General features: G+C 34.9%; 1 protein-coding gene across 1 annotated transcript in view; it reads left to right on the forward strand.

Annotated features, from left to right (window-relative positions):
- Positions 1 to 699: 699 nt before the first annotated feature.
- The window catches only part of LOC143202540 (ras-related and estrogen-regulated growth inhibitor-like protein), a 29,260-nt gene continuing 7,366 nt past the window's right edge, over positions 700 to 22,593 (forward strand). Inside the window, exons 1-3 of the mRNA XM_076414148.1 lie at positions 700 to 927; positions 11,720 to 11,795; positions 13,204 to 13,260. Coding sequence (XP_076270263.1) covers positions 11,723 to 11,795; positions 13,204 to 13,260 — 130 coding nt within the window. The 5' untranslated portion in view covers positions 700 to 927; positions 11,720 to 11,722. The remainder of the gene's footprint in view (positions 928 to 11,719; positions 11,796 to 13,203; positions 13,261 to 22,593) is intronic.

Genomic DNA, 22,593 nt, shown 5'->3' on the forward strand with positions numbered 1-22,593 from the left:
CAAATGGCCAATATTTTGAAAATATACCCTTTTCCTTTTTCTGAGAAATTATGCAGATCTTTTCCTGAAAAACCGGTAATGACTTTCCCACACACGGTACACTTGGTAAATAAGGATAATTAAAAAAACTATTCTTGTAGTTTGACTTCCTCCAATTTCATCTTAACAAAGTCGAATTGTGGTTGAAAACGTGGCGTATCAAAGCAAATGAGACAAAATCTACCCATGTGACATTCACCCTTTGTAGAAGAACATGTCCCTCAGTAAAGTTGAATAATTATGAACTTCCGCAAGCAGATAACTTTAAATATCTGGGAATGCATTTTGATCGACGCTTGACATGGATAAAACATATAGTGACAAAACGCAAACAACTAAAAGATTGTTCTCTTTATTCCCCACTTGTCTCTAGTATTTTTACCACCTGTAATAATTGATAACGACAAAGACCTTCGCTGATCGCTCCAGTTCGCCCGGCGTCCCCGGAATCGGGAAAAAATCCACGAAAAAGACAGGATCCGGGACGGGAACGGTGTTAAGGCCGTCCCGCCGGAGATCCGAGCGCCTCTTTCTTCATCTCGACGCTCACCGACGGGGGATCCTTGACACGCGGACCGGCCGCGACTTGTTGGCATCGCGGCGTCGCCATAGCAACGGGAATTTATATATATACGTCGGCGTCGTCGGCAGCGTCGTTCAGTTCGACCGCCGATCGCTTTCTGGATAAAGCAGCAGCTTCTTCTGGCAAGAACGCGTCCACTCAGTCTCGTCCGTCACGCCGTTGGGTCCAGTGAACGTGAATATATCTCTCCTTCTCTCGAAGACGCGCCACTCATTATCAGAGCCTCATTGCTTGATTCGCGCCGTTGTAGTTCCACCATCATCCTGAAGAACTTTGTCGAAGAAGCTTTAACGGTTTTACTAAAAGTAAGTTGATTTTCTACTCTTTACAACATTAGGTAGTCTTGGTTTACCGAATATACGAAGTTCTTCAGACAAATATTTATTGGAGCATCTCCTAGGGATCTTGTCTTGATTTATTAATTTATTTTCACTCATTATTTAGTGACATTGCTATACACTTGTAACAAAATTCATTTGGATTTTTTAACAATTTTTTTTATTTTAATTAACAGTGTATTAATTACGTTTCTTTTATTATTTATTATAACAATCTAGTCTAACAATCTAACACTAATATAACTATTTGTTTTTATCCTAATTTGCTAAGATTTCAAAGTTACAAAGAACTTATTCTACGTTAGACACTTTGGGCTTAACATCTATGTCACTGTTCACGGTGTATATATAATGAATCTTACTTATAACTTCACTGAACTAGATCAAGTGGTTTAACTCTCTAATATTCTGACTAAATCAATATCTAGGAGATGGAGAATCTGATGCGCTGATGGAGCCTCTATTCATATCTTTGAGGCTGTTTCTACTTTCAAGTCCTTATGCAGATTATCATTACATATTCAACAATACCTCGCAGTACCTTGTCTTGGAATCCTTGTGGAATGTTTCTATTACTTTTGGTTTTCAATACTTGTTGGTAAAGTAAAAGCTTTTTAGATAGTGACAGTGTTGAATATCCATTAACAAGTACATTTTTTGTACTTAATCTGAGTTTAACATCAAGGGTCGTGCCAAGATATTTGACTATATTTCCATAGGAGACTTATATTGTATTTATATTGATTTATTTTGATACGTAATTTTTCTATCCAGCATTGTACTTCAGCAATATCTGTTGCTAATTTTTTGCTTGGTTCAGTGTCGTTATCTACAATGGCTAGGATTTTAGTGTCATCTGCAAATGTGGCAATATCTTCACTGAATATAGGCAGGTCTCCAGTGTACAGCAGATAAAGCACTGATCCCAATATATGTCCTTATACCACACCTGTTTGTATTTCCCTTAAATTATAATGGGCATCTTCTTGTCTGATAGGTTTTTTGATCTTATGATTTAAACCCATTCTTCGTTACTTATGGTGTACAAAATAGTAATACCACATTTCATACAATTAAATGGTCTAATGTGTTAGATTATTTCTGTATGTATTATTTCCTTGATGTTTGTTGATTTCTCTTTATTTAAAACAATTATTACATTACTTGTAAAAAAATACATTCTAAGGAGGTGTTAACGTTAATATTGTTTTGAAACTTTTCTCTGAGATTCTTACCTTCGTTGTCAGTGACCTGTGAAACAGGTCTCTGTAGATGTCCTACATTATATGCAAAAATATGAACAATTTGTCAATTAAACCTAAAATTTATTTCTAAAATATTACAACATGCATTTTGTTGTGTACAAACATTTTTTTCTGAACCCAATTAAGTTCTCACGTAGAATTCTATTTTATGAGTTTTGAAAAGATAAATGATTTAAACGGAGCCATATCAGGTGAATACGATGGCTGTTAGATGATATCCATTGAGTTTAGTCCAGGAATTGGTTCATAATGATAGTTTTTGTGATGGTATATTTTCTTGATGCATTCAACAGTTCTCTTTGCACAAATATGACATTTTCGATCAATTTCCTTTTTATATGGCCATTTCCTTCACTTGGCGATATTGAGTTCAGTTGAAGATATTGATGGCCATCCAGAGTAATTGTTCAATCACATCTCGACAGGATATTGTAAACCTCTTGCAGCATTTTCGGAGATTCCTGATATTGAAGAATACTAAACAAAACAAAACAAAACTTATGTTGATCGAAGATCCACAGGAAATAAATATACAAAGGTAGAATGAGTAAATTCATTCAAATATCTGGGGATGGAAATTCAACGTAAAGGAGGCTCGGAAGAACAAATTAACACCACAGTTGAAAAAGCTATTAATTTACACTTCTCAATCAGTAGCAAGTTCATTAATTAAAGAAAGATATCAAACAAAACAAAAATGGAAATATATAGAACCATATATAGATTTAGAAAAATACGTAGACAAGAGACACTTTATTTGCTGAAGCTAACAGTGCATGGAACAGACAAGGAAGGATAGAAGAATGTCCAAAGAAAAGTCTAAGCGACTCTGTGACAAAGTTATCAGCGAAATACTGCAAAAGAGGCATTATTCGATAAAAAAACTCACTTAGAATATAAATAGTCGTGTTCATAAAACATCATTAAACAAAAATAATCAATGAATATATTTTTCGAAAAAGAAAAAAGCTCTTAATTTTCCGATATAAATAGCTGCAAAAAATGCGAAGGAGTTTTCAGTTTAAACCGTGTAAAATCTATAATTAAAATGACTAATACAAAACAGATATGTTACGAGTTGTTTCAATATCATTCTTGATTTTACACCGCCACTAACTACGTGGAAACTAAACCCAAGTAAACATATGACAGATATATTGTATCGAAAATATTTAGACGTTAAAAATAAATCTCTCCCATTCCATGTCCTTAAAATAATTAAAACATCTGTAATAAGAGGCTCGGCATTCGCTCTGATGACATATTAAACACTTTTATCGAATAGTCGACTATATAAATTGCCCACTGACAATTTTTGGTTTGTGACTTCAATTATTCCGTATTTAAGATCTATTTTGGATCGAATCCCGACTATTTTTTCGATATATACATTTTTTTAAAGCGTTTAAAAATAAATCGGATGGCTCAGGAATGTTCCAGTTGATTTATCTTGTGGCGAGTGTTGCCGGACGACAATTTGGCGTGGTATTCGACGAATGTTAATCCAGGAAAATAGTCTACGATAAAAAATATGTATAATGTCCTTTTTTCCTTGTCTGAGAGACAAAAAACGAAGCGAAAATAGATCAGATGCGAGTGTTACGAAATCGGACACAGATTCTGTCCCGACTTCCTGGTTGGTCCAGCTCGTATAATGGGTTAGTGTTGTAACTGGTGATCTGGATATTTTTATTTGTTATAATGCAATAAAGTTGATCAATATTTTATTCATTTATCAAATAAATAAAAGGTATTATTGGTATCTTGAACAGTTTGTATGAGATACATCAACTACATATCCAATTCCGTATTTGTTGTATAGAACAGTCGGTTTTGGGGAACACAGAATCCTCAATAAATTCATGAAACATCATTGCATCCACTAAAAACAACTGTATGGTGTTTTATTCATGCTGGAAACATCACTGGTCCCTTTTTTTTAAATGACCAAGGTGTTGCTGTCACTGTTACTGCTGAACTGTACCAAGACATCAGACGAAATTTTCTTGTGCGTGAAATGGACGAACAGCTCGTTCAATAATTCAGTTATTGAATAACGTTTTCCCAACAAGATTAATTTCGCGAAGGGGCGATTTAGCATGTCCAGCCAAATATCCGGATTTAACAGCACCAGACTTTTTTTATAGTTTTTTTTTAAATCAAAAGTTTATGGGAATAAGCCCCAAATGATTCAATATTCATGAAGACAATATTCGTCACCAAATTGAAAAAATTCAGTTCAGATGTTGCAGGGTGTCATGAAAAACGTCTTAAAAGAGCCGAAAGTTGCATAGCTAATCGCGGTCACCATTTAGCAGATAAAATTTTTCAATCATAACGAAAATAAAATGTAAAGACCAAATAAACATTTTATGAAAACCAAACTTACTTATCTTTTCTTCGAACAAAGTTATAGGAAATTAAAATGGTAGCGGGACTTTTGCCCTCACGTTGTAGTAAACAATGACAAGCCATGGTTACCGAAATTGTTTTATAACACGTGCAGAACAAAGCTGTACAAGTGGTCACTTGGAGAAAATGTATATAGATGATTGCTAATTGTGCTTGATAAATATCGTCAGTATGAATGTAAAAAACGCACAGTATAAATATCCTGACGTATCACCAGTATCGAAAGCAATTCCAGGTACGGATAGTCACCCATTTTTCAACTTGTTCAAGTACATATGTAAAAAATACCTTAAGAATTTCGCTTCCATCGCCGCAAAAGCAATGAAAGCGATTCAGTTACAAAAGAAAATCATTTAAATTACTAAGAAGTATTAGTTGGACCTGAAATTCGAAAACTAATGTTTAAACTAACGCCTGATAAGGAAGCAGCATGTGGGATTGTCTTGATTTTTTGAGTAACGGTGGCTATCTGAAGGTCTTGGTGTAAATAATTATTTGCCGGTTTCGTTGGCGTTTCGCTCCTGCTGGGACATGGTTGTTCTTTATTTTGTAAATATAACTGTAATTGTGTTTGTAGTCAATTGTAGAAAATCCAACAAAGAATAACCATCCCAGTTACGTCAGTAACCAGGCTGGGTAAGACCGGATGTTTTCTAGGATGGTCTCTAAGTTGATCACTGGCAACTCGGTAGGCTTAATGCCGAGGACCGTGGTTCAGAGTCCAGATAACCCCTCGTTGATATAAAGGAGACTTTGAAATATTAAAAAAAAATTATTCCTATAGTATCCACGACACCTTTTAGGATTTAGTATTGAAATATTTGTATTTACATTATTTTTGGCGGAACATTAATAACTGATTTCCATAGATTCATATTAGTTTTAGAATTTGCTTATACAACAGCAACTTATAATGTATAGCTAATTGAGATTTTCTTCCAATTAACCAATATATTTCTCTTTATATTTCAAATCCAGTTCTTCTCTTTTCTTTTTAATATGCTCCTATATGATTTAAATGATAATCTAACTCATAAAATGAATATATTAAATGAATTGAAATACATCAAGACGTCTGTGGCGCTATCGAGAACGAGGAAAAAAATCTAATCAAATAAAGCTGCGAACAAATCGAGACACCTTGGAAAACGAAGCAGGTTCAATAACACCATCCCCCATAGACACGGGCCCGATTTTTTTCCGAGTTGTCCACGACGCGATGGTTGAAAACGAACGCGACAAGATAAAGTCGTTCACCTTAATTGACTATTCCGATGTGTGCGTAGGGACCGGCTGTTCGTACAATTTTTTCCATGAGAATGGTCCTGAAGATTAAGTACTTTGACGGATTCGCACATCTTTGTTTTTTCATGATTCGGAGTCCGATATAGTCGATTTGTGTTTGTATCGTGATTTTATGAATGAAAACGTCAGGTTCCGAAATAAATTGTTGTTTTTTGCAGGATGGTTCAATTTTCTTCGTCACTATTAAAAAAAGGTCCTCTGTTAATGTTGAAGGTTGCCGTGATCCGTGTTGACATAAGTTTTTTGTTATTACTCTGAAGGAATGTTCGTCTGGTCGGTCGGAATGTTTGGTTGTCGATGCGATTGTTCGTCCGAACGCTCACTACTATTTTGTGGAAGGAATTCGCACGAGAACTGAAAACACTGGTTGAATAAAAACTTGTTTATTTCGATATTGAATGATGCACGTGGTCGACGGGAGAATTGACAGGATATTAAGTTAAGGTAAAAGAAGTACGGTAGCGCTGTGGAAATGGTACTGTTACAAGGGGGTAGAGACAAGAAAAGATAGCGAGACGTCGTCGTGATGGTCTTTTATAGCCAGGAACCTCATGGTACCAAACCACCAACGCTGCCAACCTTTGACTTTGGTGTAGGTGAATGCGTGGTGGTCTAAAAAGTCGTAGCGGTCGCTACATCACTCCCCTCCTAGTGGAGCTGTCGTGGAACGTACCTCCATGTTGTTCTCAATGTCGATTCTCTTTGTAGTTAATATACTCTTTATATTTATACTATAACTGTTAAACTTATATATATATATATATATATATATATATATATATATATATATTAAAATAAATAAATAAATAATATAATATAATATAATAATATATATAATATATATATAATATATATATATATATATATATATATATATATATATATATATAATAATATATATAATATATATATATATATATATATATATATATATATATATATATATATATATAATAATATATATAATATATATATAATATATATATATATATATATATATATATATATATATATAATATATATAATATATATATAATATATATATATATATATATATATATATAATATATATAATATATATATAATATATATATATATATATATATATATATATATATATATATATAATATATATAATATAATAATATAATATAATAAAATAAATAAATAATAAAATCAGTTAACTGTTAACCAAAACAAGATTATGAATATCTCGTTGGTCTTTTTTTTTGAAGAAATATCTCGTTCGAAATGACTCATCGGGATAACTAAGGCCTTTTTGTGCCACGTTCTTGTGATATCTTTACGATGTTAGCTAACTCACGCAACTTCACTTTTCCATCATTCAAAACGATTTTGTGGAATTTTTTTATGTCCTCTGGTGTCATCACCTCATTTGGACGTCCAGCATCATCGGTGCTTCTACGACCACGTCTGAAGTCAGCAAACCAGCAATTTTATTGTTGTTTCTGATGGAACGGAGTCCCTATAACACCTTTCAATCGATGCAATCGTATTTTTCCCATCAAGAAGCAGAATAAATTTAAATTACGGAATTGTTTTTAATCCATTGTTTTGAAAACAACAAAACTATTTTCTCTCTTTGTACAATAATTCACAAACTTATGAGTAGAATATGATAACATTTTAACAGGCATCTTTTGGAGGATAGTACAAATTGATATTGATATATGTGTTAGATTTGGGACTTTTCAGTCCATGTGTTATGTATGTGTCTCGATAGTTTTGCGTGATAATATATTATTCAATTATAAATTTTAAAGAGAAATTAGATTTAGAACAAAGAGGCGGTAACGAGGAAATGCGAAGCGTTGACGAAACGGGGAATCCGATTAAAACGCAGAACGACCGATCAACCGGTCCCACGCCCGGTCACTTTGGAGGTCGGCCGTGCGGGTCGTTCGATATAAAATAATCCGAACAACAACGCACCTGAGCGTCCAAAGTTTATAAGCGGTTCCCAGAAAATGCGACCGTTTTTTGGGAGATATGGACTGCCGGCGCCGGCACTCTTTCCTATTAATAGCCGGCGGCTTGGAATTCGGGATAGAGCGGGACCAGATCCAAAACGAGCCGGATAAAAATATCTCATTCCTCCTGCGAACCGACGGCCCGCAGAAACAAGAAGAATCCGAGACCGAAGAACCGTTCCGCGCGCCTATAACCGCTTGTGAATGGCTTGGGGGGTCGGCAAACGACCGTATTATGACTATAAATATGTTCATTGTTAATTTGGTGGTGATGGATAAGTCTCACCATGTGGAAAAACGGACCACAGATGATGCTCATCGTTAAAGATTCAAGGACACATTCTCCGTGTACGAATCACTTTCATTCCGTACGTAAAAATACAACAGATATATTAGACTATAACAGACTATTTCGACTGGAGTTCCACAGTCTTGGGAGCACTCCTATATCTTCTCTATACTGCTGATATCCCAACAACTAAAGGACGCTGCTGACTTTCTCTGCTTGACGCTGTAGAAAAAGTACAAGCAGCGGCCAACAAGACCTACAAATGGACTGGAAAATACAGCTTAATAACTCCAAATCTATGCGGCGGAATGACCTAATTACCTAATTATATCACTTGACGGATGCCGGATTCCTCAAACAGAATCAGCTAAATACCTCTAAATCATATTAGACAAAAGCTGAGCAGATTAGACGCAAAGTCAAAAAAACTGTATTGGTTAGTCGAAAGATACTTTCAACTTGATCTAAAATCAAACAGATTGGTTTAGCAGTCAATCATAAAGCCAATTTGGACCTATGAGGTGCAAATATGTGGGTGCACTAAAACATCAAACCAACTAGTTATCCAACGCATCAAAAACAAAGTTTTACGATTAATTACCAATGCTTATCGCTACTTAACCGACGAAGAACTGCACGATGACCTCGAAATAACAAAAAATTAAATACACGAAGTGGATTTAAAGAAAATATTGCCTTTATTACATCAAATATCTATCTCCATCATATACGTATATTTATAGATACCTCGTCATAGTTCCTGGATAGAAACCTTATCGATCTGGTGCCCTATGGGGTAACAGTTATAGTTTGCAAAAGCGGTTAGAATTCCCGGTATTTCCTACCGTTTTAATTACCGCTGTCATATTAGCGATTAGATAGAATCGATGAAAACTGTATAAAGATAATTAGCTTTTTTTCTCGGTATTATCAATGAATTTCCTTCGATACTATTAAACTTATTAGAAGGAATTTTAGTGTGTCCTTCTATATTGTTATTTATATTGAAAATATGTTTGTGGAATTGTATTACATATTAATTTGTTAATGTAGCTGAAAACAATTTGCTGAAATGATTTTCGGAAGTCTCTGTTGAAGTGTACCTTTAACATGCTTTTGTGGAGAGCGATACAAGTGGTCGGATGGGGCAAGGTCCGGATTATACGATGGATGAATCGAAACTTTGCAATTTCATTTGTTTTTTCCCTCTAAAATGGTTGTTTTTCTCACAGACTCACATTTTATTGTCAAACAGGGCGACGAATACACTGACCTACACCCAACATATTCGGATATTACGCAGGGCCGTGTTCTTGGCCCATTGTTATATCTATTATATACAGCTGACCGGCCGACCTCGAGAAACACTACTGTTGCAACATGTACTCACGATACAGCGATTTTATCATCACACGAGGATCCAATATCAGTCCCAGGAAACCTTCAACTTCATCTTAACAAAGTCGAATTGTGGTTGAAAACGTGGCGTATCAAAGCAAATGAGACAAAATCTACCCATGTGACATCACCCTTTGTAGAATAACATGTCCTTCAGTAAAATTCAATAATCATGAACTTTCGCAAGCAGACTTTTAACATGGAAAAAACATATAATGACAAAACGCAAACAGCTTGGGCTTAAATCTAAATCTAAATTATCATGAGATAATAAGGTTTTGCTGTATAAGTCAATACTTAGGCCCATTTGGACCTATGGTATTCAACTGTGGGGTACAACTAGCAAATCTAATATCTCCAGAGGCTCCCAAATAAAGTGTTGCGAGTCATCGTCGATGCTCCATATTACGTATCCAACAAACAAACTGATTGAGAAGCATCGGAATATCACCAAACATCTTCCCTGGCCAGCAGAATCGCCGAATATCAAAGTGATTAAACCATTATGGGGAGTCAGGAGTGAGGAGACGGTTCCTCATCTCCATTCTCAACATCATTAGAGCAGTTGGTGAATGTCTTGCTACAAAAATTAGACAATATTCCGGTGGAAACTGTGCTACTGTGAAACTGTGTCTACGAGTCTATTGCGCGAAGAATTTCAGCTGTTTTAAAAGTAAATAGTGACCTAACACATTAATATAAGAGAAATCGTAATTATTTTTTCACCAACTTAATCATTATATTATATACTAGCGACCCGCCCCGGCTTCGCACGGGTGCAATGCTGATACTAAATTAAATACACTACAGAAAAAATATGAACGTTGTATATAAAAACATAGCGGCCCGCTCCGACTTTGCACGGGCATAAAATATACATGCCTATGTCACTCAATGAAAACATGATTAAAATCGATCCAGTATTTTTGGTTCATCCATTACTGCCCTTGGCCTGCACGCATTAAATTTGGAGTAAAACAATTCCTCTTCCCCTATACTTACTATGAAGATTTCCTGCTATCTTTGGAATATCTAAATTCATACAATTTTTATTACATTACACATTTTTAAACGCAAATTTTAAGTTTGTAATATCTCCGAAAATATTTGTTTAATTTACATGCTGTAAGGAACCATATTGATCTATATTAATTGCACACTGTATTTAAGGTACTTAATTCGATAAGGATTAATGCCGTATTGCTTAAAATAGCTTCGTAAATAAGCCATTTTCTCACGTAAAAAGTAAACAATAAAAATGGTTAATGTGGGTTATCCCTAAAAGATAAACATACACCATCCCGGACTTTTTTGTAGACCTTTTTATGGCGTACAATACTGTAGTACATTAATTTGATCTAACTCGTAGGGTTAGGCAGCGTTTTTGCTAATTGCTAAATAAGCCTAAAAAAAATAGGTTAATTTACGACATCACGTTAGAAACCTCTAAAATTAGCAATGTTGTCTTAGTATATTATGCATGTATTATACATATAAACCTTCCTCTTGAATCACTCTATCTATTGAAAAAAACCGCATCAAAATCCGTTGCGTAGTTTTAAAGATTTAAGCGCACATAGGGATATAGGGACAGAAAAGGCGACTTTGTTTTATACTATGTAGTGATTGTACCATCGATATATTTCGATTATTTAACTTATAGTCGAATTAGTATTATTTGTAGACCTTTTTATGGCGTACAATACTGTAGTACATTAATTTGATCTAACTCGTAGGGTTAGGCAGCGTTTTTGCTAATTGCTAAATAAGCCTAAAAAAATAGGTTAATTTACGACATCACGTTAGAAACCTCTAAAATTAGCAATGTTGCCTTAGTGTATTATGCATGTATTATACATATAAACCTTCCTCTTGAATCACTCTATCTATTGAAAAAAACCGCATCAAAATCCGTTGCGTAATTTTAAAGATTTAAGGGCACATAGGGATATAGGGACAGAAAAGGCGACTTTGTTTTATACTATGTAGTGATTGTACCATCGATATATTTCGATTATTTAACTTATAGTCGAACAATACTAATTTGCCTAATCGGCGATATCACCATTTCGTTTCTAATCATCCCATTTTTGTTACAGAAAATGAAAACCGAAGAAAAAACCATACCCAAAGTCAGGATCGCTGTCATAGGCAAATCGAACGTCGGCAAATCGGGTGAGTACGGCGACGTTTTATTTTCGCGTTATTCGCTGGATCGGTGACCCAATTTTTCGACGACGATAGATTTTGGGGTTGAGGCCGGGTCCACCGACCCATCCCGAGCTCGTTGGTCGGCCTTGGACGATCGGCTGATTTATTGGAGCCGCCGTTAACCAATCGTCGGGCCGCGCATAACTCCTTCGGGTCGCTGCTCGAATCCGACAGATTGATGGTACCATTTGTCGGCGGGAACAGGGCGCCGACGTTATTATATCGGCCGCTGGCTGACTGTTGTTTTGGAATCTCGACCGTTTTTTGCCAGAAAACGCCGTTCAATAGGGTCACCGGGCGTAAAATCCGGTCGATCGGGAGATGTTGACTTTTCGGCTTTCCAACGATACACAATGAGGATGACGAATTGTGATGTACTCATTCCATCACATATATTTATTATGGTGACGATGAAATCATTCGAAATTATTATCGGCCTGAATTTAACTCTACAATAAAGGATATTTCTAGGTTAGGTTAGGTTAGGTTTCAATATACGACAACAATTTGTTTTGTCAGAGACTTTGTATTAATTTAATACTAGTTATATATAGTACAGTAACAGATACTTACTGGGATTAATATATATTTATAAACTCAATATATCGTTTCAGTCTCGCTATAATTTGTTCATTTCTTCGATTAACAACAAAAAACCTAGAGTTTTGTTTATTTTTTCTGAAAACTTATTCTTGTTCACTCCCCAATGGTAATGGATGGACTACTTCTGATTTTGTTTGTCATTTTTGGATCATTTCGAAACAGAGATATATCACAAAGCACTAGAGATCAAGGTCAACGTACACTTAAGTTGTTGGGTGTTGAACTGAAGCAAAAATGACTGCATTTGGCGAAGAGAGAAAAGAGTTGTTTCATCAATGTACGTATATAGTCATCATGGCAAAAATTCATTAATTGAGCTACGAACTGTTACTACTTTCGTTATATTCTCTGGGTGATTGATTTTTGATCATTATCGAAATAAACGTCTATTTTAAAGTCCTTGGAAAACTTGAAGGAATAAAAATTGGAAAAAACGCTGTACTAAATGAGTTTATTTGATAATAAAACGGTTCATTGACAAAAAAAGATCTGTTATTAAGACGGTAGATAGATTAAAGCCTGTTCCAGTATGATACATCATAAATATTTAATTCTATCTAAGAGGAAAGCATGTGAACAGTTTGTCCATTAACTATATCCATATAAATTTTAAACGCTCTTCTGTAACTGCACAGTTACAGAAGAAGAATGACAAAACGTGCTTAATTTTGTCCACTAGATTTCAATTCTTGTAGATCAAGAAATTTTCTTCAACTTACGTTCTGATAATAACTAAGAAAATACTGATCGAAAATATTTTTATTTACAGCACTAACTGTCCGATACCTTACAAGAAGATATATTGGCGAATATAGAAGCAACACAGGTAGGTTTTATTTCCATTTTAACTGTGTTTTGGATGTATTTGTATGTATGTTATTTTTTGTTCTAATGGACATCATATAACAGGTCAATTGAAAAGTCCTCGGCCTGACACATAAATGGCAATACTAGAATTAAATCCATATGTTTTAGTTTTAGTTAGCCCTAACCCTCAAAATATGCGTGTATACATTTGACAGACATCATTAGTTTTTGAATTATAACATTTTGAGTTAACTAACTTTTGTTATTGTGAAAAAAATTGATAAAAAGAATGTCGAAATATTGCTTTTTGAAAGGAAAAAATACAGTTGATGCAAAAACTTGGCTTGATGCCGAGTTTCCGGATACTGCCCCAAGAAAATCAACCATCAATTATTGGTATGCTAAGTTTAGACGTGGTGAAATGAGAAGCGAATACGGTGAACGCAGTGGACGCCCGAAAGAGGTTGTTACCGACGAAAACCTTAAAGAAATCCACAAAATGATTTTGAATGACCGTAAATTGAAATTGAATGAAATATCAGACACTCTAAAGATATCGATTGAACGTGTACTTCATATCATTTACGAATATTTGGGTATGAGAAAACTCTGTGTAAAGTGCGAGCTCACTTTTGATCAAAAACAAAGCCGGCTGGCAAGGTTATGGTGTCTGTATTTGGGATGCGCATGGAATAATTTTCATTGACTACCTTGAAAAAGGAAGGGCCATCAACAGCGACTATTACATAGCGTTATTGGACCATTTCAAGGACGAAATCGCCGAAAAACGGCCGCATTTGAAGGAAAAGAAAGTGCAGCTTCACCAAGACAATGCACCGTGTCACAAGTCAGTGAAAACGATGGCAAAAATACATGAATTGGGCTTCGAATTGCTTCCTCATCCACCGTATTCTTCAGATATGGCCCCCAGCGACTATTTCCTGTTTTCAGATCTCAAAAGAATGCTCGCTGGGAAGAAATTTTCGTCGAATGAAGAGATGATCGCCGAAACTGAGGCCTATTTTGAAGCAAAGAACAAATCGTACTACAACAATGCTGTGGATCACCGTTGAAGAGAGTTATGTTGAATAAAAAAAACTAATTTTGCCAAAAAAATGTGTTTTGCTATGGTAGTCCGAGGACTTTTCAATTGACCTGTTAATTCCATTTTTTGGTGACAATTAATTTTTATTTATTATAGTGGATTTAGACTCGAAATACACCATATATTTTATAAGAAAAACAAAACTAAATCGGTATCTATAACGCGAACTAATATAACATGTGGCAACGACAGTCATCCTTGAATTAAGCTGAAAATTGTAGTAAACAGTGTTAGCCTTGAATGGACCGAGAATTACTGAAAAATTTAGGACAATTGTTGAAATGGTGGCGGACTTATTCTGGCAACCTGACAGATTCGATCGAATATGTCCAGGGGTCGGTAAACTGTCAAGGTGGTTCTCTTTGTTTCTTTCGAAATTTATTAAACAATATATATATATATATATATATATAAATTGTATGTATTTAGACACAACATAAGGATTTTGAACTGTGACATTTTTTTTCTAATGTTAACTTGGTGTTTAATTCATGATATTCATGTGAAACATCGTCAGTCCTTTATCTTGGATTTTTTTTAGTACTTTTAAAGTTCTCAGTGTTTGCTTGAAGCCTCTTGAAATTATTTTCAGTCATCACTGATACATCTAGGTGTCAACTAGTGTCTTCATATCAAATGACTGGGTTCTGGAAGTCTTGAGTTAACTTTGGTGTATCTTTAAGTTTGGACACCATATATCTGTAGGGGTTTAAATTTTAATTGTTGGTATATCTTCACTTCTTAAAAATGACTACACATTAATTCAAAAACACTTTTTCCATACAGTATCCGAGCATCAAACTTTTCAAGCATTATTTCACTTTAATTGACTCCAAATTATAATATTAATATAAGTCCATTTCATGACATTTTATTCATTTGGCAGATCATAACGTTCAATTTCAGACCTAAGCAAGATTGATCAATTTATCTGATGTTCCTAAATTTGTTTTAAACGATTCGCCTTTGTCTGGATTCTTTGGTGGCTTCATTATGTGTCTAATTATTATTTTGTGACCGAATATAATTACTTTAAATTAATATGGAGATGGAACAATCATCGACAACTATTTTTAACCGCTCTCCATTTCAGCACTTCGCGTACAGCTTCAAACCAAATTTGTCCACACCTACATGCTATCATACCTACGTCATAACTGACAACCAGTCGTCAGTATTTTCGTGTTGCCCTATTTTATATGATTTCCTGCAGACCGTAGCGAAAAAAATGCGCGAAATAATTAACATCGGCGAAAAACTGTAATACTTTCCACTAGTTCGGGTCCCGGGGAGAGAGACTTGCCAAAAAATCCCAAACAAACAACATCCAGCGCCGATATTAATAGAACAAACAATGATTAATAAACCAACTATCGAATTGTACGCATTCTTTCGGATTGAACGTTGTTAGTCATGGTATTTGACAAATTATTCCTCTTTTTTCGCAAATAACGACAGGGTTGAGTCGTCATGAACATCATCAGTGTCGCTATTTTCGGTTTATAATGGCTTGGATTCCTGAGTACGCTTCTAAATATATATCCTCGTAATTATTACTTGTGACTTATCCGTATTCATTATTTCTGCACGCTTTTGTGCGCTTTTTCTCGCTCCGTTAATCATAATTTATAAATTCCCCAAGTTGTATTTTTGATGTTATGTTTTAAATTATGACATGAGGGATGGCGTGGGTTTATTGAAATCAAAAAAGCATTCAACAAGGCGCCTAGAGGAAACACCAAAACAGAACAAAATTCTTTTCTTTTTTCTTTTTAACATCAACCTTTTAACAAGGCTTTAAATATTGGTTACTGATAGCATATATCACTAATAATATTGTAGTTTTAACATATGTTACTTCGGCGTAAAAATATCGTCGAACAGAATTTGTTTCCATTATTGATGAAGTTACTTAATTAGACTTAGTGTCCAATATTACAACCAAGTATTATATATTTTACGTTTAAAGCTTTGAGCCATAATAAAATAATGTTATTGCATTATACATTATTTTCATTAAGAAATAACAGCAATTTTTTTAATACATTAGGCCCCTAATATATAGTAAATATTGACATATTGTACTAATTTTAATACCTCTATTAAATGAATCAAACCTAACCGATTGCAACTATTTCAAGACTCATCACAACTAACATATATATAACCGAAGTAAACACATGACTGTACCCTGGTCTAATTTAAAGTAATCGGATATTTTCTTAAGAAAAAAACGTAAATATTATTCTCGTTTGATCATAAAGTACCGATATTGGACATGTAAAAGGTTAAACGATGCTTATATTTGAAGGTGGTAGTTTATGAAGTATCTCTACGTGCGGATACGGCGAAATTTCCGAAATGTGAGATCATTCCGGCATTCCTCCGTGGGAAATCTCTCTGCTGGTCCACGGTATAGGCTCGATGCACGCTCACACTCACACACACATACATATCTTTCATGCGGTTAGGTGGGCGAGCGTAAACAGTGGAACGCCATTGAGTAGCAACTGGTCTTTTTTAAAAATAAAGACCGTCTCACAATTGCGTCAAAACTCGATCTAATTTTGTGTCACTCCGTGATAATTGTTCGGGTATTGGTCAGCTTTGGTTTTCGGTTAGTCCAAAAAAAATGTGTTACGCAATTGGACTAATCACCAACGTTACACCCAAAGAGGAAAAATATCGTTCAATGATGTCTCATTGTGAATCAACTCTATGTTTTTTTAGTCATCATGATGGAGTTCTTCCATGTCTGTTTCAGACGATTTATTTTTGCTGTATATCTTTGGTATTTTAATACAAATTTTCAGAGCTATGCAGCATAGTGACTTTAGTACTTGATCGTTAAGATTTATTTTCCAACAGCTAAAAGTGTTATGTTATTTTATTTTACAATGGTAATACAACATAGACATCTTGCTTTATAAATTCTATTTTCTCTGCCATTCCAATCACTATCTATGTTAAGGAATAATAAAAATCCAGGTTTCATTGAGTCCATTACATCATCAGTTTTGCATTCCTCTGAGACTTGTTGACATATCTCTTTTTTATAGCATTAGTAAACCGACTAAAATATTGAATACTTCTTGATGCATGGAATGGGTTTCATCATTTTTAATCATTAAATATGTTGGAGACAAATTAATTTCGGTTTTTCTCTAATAAGAAACTTTGGAGGTCACCTATATGTACGTATTACGTACTTGCATGAAACTGGAACATGTAAATTAGTTGTTTGAATTGACACGGCAGTAAATATCGACATAACGAAGTTCTTCGTTACATAACCAACAAAGAACTGCACGATTATTTCGAAATTAAATAGGTTTACGAAGTTATCCTAGATTTTGCTTTAAAAAATGGAATAAGGTTACTAAATCGCAGCAACGTGGAAGTAATACCATTCCTGGACAACGCGCGAAGAACCAAACCACACGAACTTCTACCTGTATGAGTGTTATGACTCTTATCTATATAGATAATAATATAGATTAGTAATGGCGGTAATGAAGGTTTAGTGGGATTGGAGAAGGATTTTTCCTGGTGGTTAAACGATTAATCTAATTAACTTAATGTAGTTGATTGAAGCAAGCTATTAAAAAACGGTCAATGCCTACACTACACACATATATGGTTCGGACCTTTCTAGTCCCATTTGACAACCATTTATCCCTGCTTGACTGATTTTAGATAAAATGAAATAGTGCAAAGTATGGAGAGATGTTATTAACATGTTAACATCATTAATTAGTTTGAGATATGACTTGAAAATGACAACGAATCACACTCTTATTCCGGTGATGGTATATATGCATAAGGTTGGGAAATGACCGAAATCAAAATAGCTAAAAACTAATAAAATCAACACGAATTAAAAGTTTGGTGCTGTTGGTGTGGAGTGCAAATTTTTGGCAGGCTCCTGAGGCATATGACGTTACCACTGTTTAAATTAATAACCATCTATTTACCGCGATATTATTGCGTTAAATTGCTAAAATTCTCTCGCCATCGACACACACACACACACACACATACCAAAAAAATCGAACGTTCTTTGATATTACACGTTATTTACAACAGCTGGATCTTACTTGCGGTTGATCGCGGTTTTGGTTATCGCATTCCAGCGGAATCGAGGAATCGTTATATTGTCGTCGTCAGTCGTCAGCTCCGGTTTTCTTTTTTCGAGAGAATTGCGAGAAATCCGTAAATTTATCCGGCTCGATTCGGTCGGGGTATGTCCAGGAAGTGATTCGTCTTTGTTTACTGTTTCATAATTAGATCGAATTCGGCTTGCAAAATAGGAGAGGCGTAGATGGATAACGTTTGATTTATATCAGTCTTCTATAAAGCGTTCTAGTTTTCAGATTTTTCGATTCATATTTCTTATGTAACATCATGTTAGACAAAACGCAAAACACATTAGAACCAAAATAGTTAGTGGGAAGATACTCTCAACTTGATCTAAAATCAAAGAGATTGATTCATCAGCCAATCATAAAACGAATTTGGACCTATGGGGTGCAAATATGGGGTTGCACTAAAAATTCAAATCAACTAGTCATCCAACGTTGTCAAAACAAAATTCTTCGATTAATTGCCAATGCCTATGACTACGTAACCAACGAAGAAGTGCACGATGACCAGGAAATCAAATGCATTTGCGAAGTTATCAAAGATTTCGCCTTAGAACACGAAAGAAGAAAAAACTAAATCATACTAATGTGGAGGCAACAACTACTGGACAACGCGCAGGATACCGGAAGATTGAATCGAACCAAACCATACGAACTTATATAAAGTGTATATCCTTAGTGTAAACTATAGCTTAAGTTATTATAATTTTATAATTGAGGAATATATATTGATGTATTTAATAAATACTAAGCATATCTAAAAAAGATGTTATCAAAAAATATTATATTTCTATGTATTAGATATATTTAGTCAGACCGTGACCGTTTGAAGTCGGTGCCAGTCATCTATCATTGGCTATTAACGGAGACTTATATAAAACAATTACTCCTTTAAATATATTTCATTCACCATATACAAACCATTTTTACATTATTTTCACTGGACATTGGCAGGAAATCGCCTCTTTTTTGATTGATGTGTGCGAGTTCTTTACTGGATATGAGTTTGTAAACTACCGCCGACTAAAAGCAAACAAAAAAATAACGGAAACAACATCTCACTCAATTTTACATCCAACTGTATAATTTTCATTATATTCTCCCGGTTTTTTTGGCATTTCGGTTTGTTTCTGTTTGATTTATAAACTGGAATAAGACGACTGACATTCCGTAGACAAGTAGAAGATCAATATACTAAGGAAATATTTGTGTTTGATAATTTATCGTCTCCAAATTGACTCCTGACTCCCAAGGGTGTTTCTTGTTACATCAAAATTACCGGTCTTATATGTGGAAACTACACTCGATATCAGTAATATAACAAAAAAGCATTACCATAAGTCCTTGTCAGTCAGAATTGGTCATCAATATCAGAACTGCCTTAGTATTAATTTAGATGAGATAGATTACAAGGAAAAGTAGATTTAGATAGATATCACAATATAGATGATCACAAAATTCGTGTTCATATATCATGTTGTAGGTAAAGGAGTTGGATACGTTTTCCGAGGTGAATAAGTTCGACTTTAATGTGATCAAGGAATATCACTCTATGAGTATATGATATACTGAGTGTGGAGAGCCTCAGTAAGAACATTGAAAAGGAAGTTCTTTCCTCGACAAATGGGAATGGATGAATTTACAATGTCCTGGCGAGTTATTCTTGGAGGAGAAAAAATAATCTTTAATTGGCTATAACTTGTTGGTATCTTCCATTAGGTCCCAGCTCACTTAAGTCATATCATTTAGTTTGCTTTCAATATAAGGAAATATATCTTTGCATGGTCTAACGTGTTGAAAATGAAGACCAGTTGCAATGATGTCCTTAGTGATGAGGTCAACCATTTTGTTTTCTTTAATTCCACTTAGTTGAGGTTGAGGAGCCTCTAAATAAATGTAAGAAATGCTTTTAGTTTTTGATACATAAATTATAATATAGAAGGCACTATAATGGTGATACAATAATGTTTTGTTGAATGTTTGTGTTTTATTTGCCAAGAAATAAAAGCAATTCTTACAAATCGGTAATAGGAGAATACTCCAAATACGCTCAGATGGTTGATACACATTTCACAACTAAATGTATACATATACTGTATACATTTAGTTGCGAAAGAGGAAGCTGTTCGGGGAAGATGGTGCTCATAGTGTCACTTAATAATTGGCGATTATGGAAGTGCCTTTACTGGAAAGACTTACGAAGATACGACGATAAAGTGAATCTGGCAACCAATGAAACCAGAATTATTGAGTTATGTTTGTAATCGACAATAATCGATAGTTCCCAACGCCAATTATAATGATTGTACTTTATTTACCAAGAAATGAAAGTATTTCTTACATAAGTTATTCAAGCCAAGACCAGGATATAATGCGATAATAACAGAATGACTGACTATTTAAGTGATTTGATTCATAAATAATTTTACAATAAACATGGCTGGCACTGAGTACATTGACTCAAGGAAGAATGAATGAGCATTAATGAAAAAAAAACGATAATAATTAAAACCGTCCAATTAGTGGACGCGACTTTCAACAAATCACCACCGCCGGCTGATACAACCGAACGGAATGCAGGTAAACAGCGGCCGTGTTGTCGGTTTCTTTTCCGCGCGTTCCAAAACATTTGGTTTAACGAGCGTTCTGCGAAACGGCGTCGCGCAACAGCCGTAAATCACAATCTAACCGTCGGAATTCTCGTCCTGCGACGGGGGAAATTCGGAAAATGCCACGCGCGACGCCTTCGGACATTAGCGGTTTACCAAGGACCCCGGGGCCGAAGGAAAAAGGCGTCGGAGCGAGAGAGATTTTCGTGTGTCGGGACGCGTTATATTTACGACGCGGAACCGGCGTCGGATTTAGTGCCGTGCGATTTGTCCGTCGCATCCCCGCGGCCGCTAGATCCAAGAAGTCGTCGAATAAAATCGCGTCTATTCGCGAGCCAAGACCCTGGATGCTTCCGTCTCAATTTCACACGAATCCTTGAGGAGTTTCTTTAGTTCTAAATATTAATACAAATTATATAAAAATCTTCTATAGTCTATTCAAAACAGTAGTGACACGGGAGACTTGTCAAAACGTCGCAATGTTGCCGCAGCATTATATTCTAACATTATAGTATATCTAATGCATACATTATCGAAGAAAATCAAACTTCAATTAATTATGCAACCACAATAATTTATAGGTTAGAGTTGTTTTATAATATATACATTGAACTTTTTTCCACACTAGTATAGGTCGAATTCTAGGCGCGTTTTTTATATATTGGTATCCCCCGAAGACCTAATCCACTGTAATGTGGAGTAATGTATTTTACTTTCATCAGAGAGCACATTTTTGTTTTATGCTTAATTCTTGTTTCTTTCGATGCAATGTATCCTTTTTGTCATTACGATATTACTATATTTCTCTTTAGTTTCTCCTGTTACTACCTGTATACCATTTTTCTTGATAAAACTACACTTAATCACTGCATTCCCCTTAATCCATTTCTCTCCTCATACATGTTAACCAAATATTCATGTATATTCTGAACAATAACACACATGCTCATAAAGTTTTCATACTTTATAATACAATTTCATATTTTATAATACAATTTTGTATACTGACCTTTAGTTATTTCCTCTATCATCATCCCATCTTGGTAATTGTTATCATTGAACCGTAAACCAACATTCATTGAGTTCAAGTTAGCGTGTATCATGACATTTACAAAAGACTGAAATATTTCAATATCAAGAACATCAACCGGATAAAATAACTACTGAGCGTCGAGTGGCGTGAAAAGAAAAATAAGTCTGTTGATACCCATGAAACACGTTCATTTTATCCCCCCAAAAGCCACCGGATCAAACCCTCTTCCTTCGGTGCTCCGGTATTTCTTTGTTATCCAGAAATAACGGACAAAGTAGCAATTCAGCGGTTGGGTTTTAAAATAGATTAATTCTAGTTAAAATCCTAACCCGGTGTACAACGGCGAATTGCGCGCAAAAGAAACTAAACATTCCGATTTGGCTATTTTTAGTCGATGAAACATAGGCCCCGAATTCCCAGCCGCCATTGGTAGACACGCGGAGGTACAACGGACAGTTTCTTA

This window comes from Rhynchophorus ferrugineus, unplaced genomic scaffold, assembly GCF_030347505.1.
Source record: "Rhynchophorus ferrugineus isolate W39M unplaced genomic scaffold, kcgeb_rfMv2 rfM9, whole genome shotgun sequence".
In the NCBI taxonomy this organism is placed as follows: domain Eukaryota; kingdom Metazoa; phylum Arthropoda; class Insecta; order Coleoptera; family Curculionidae; genus Rhynchophorus; species Rhynchophorus ferrugineus.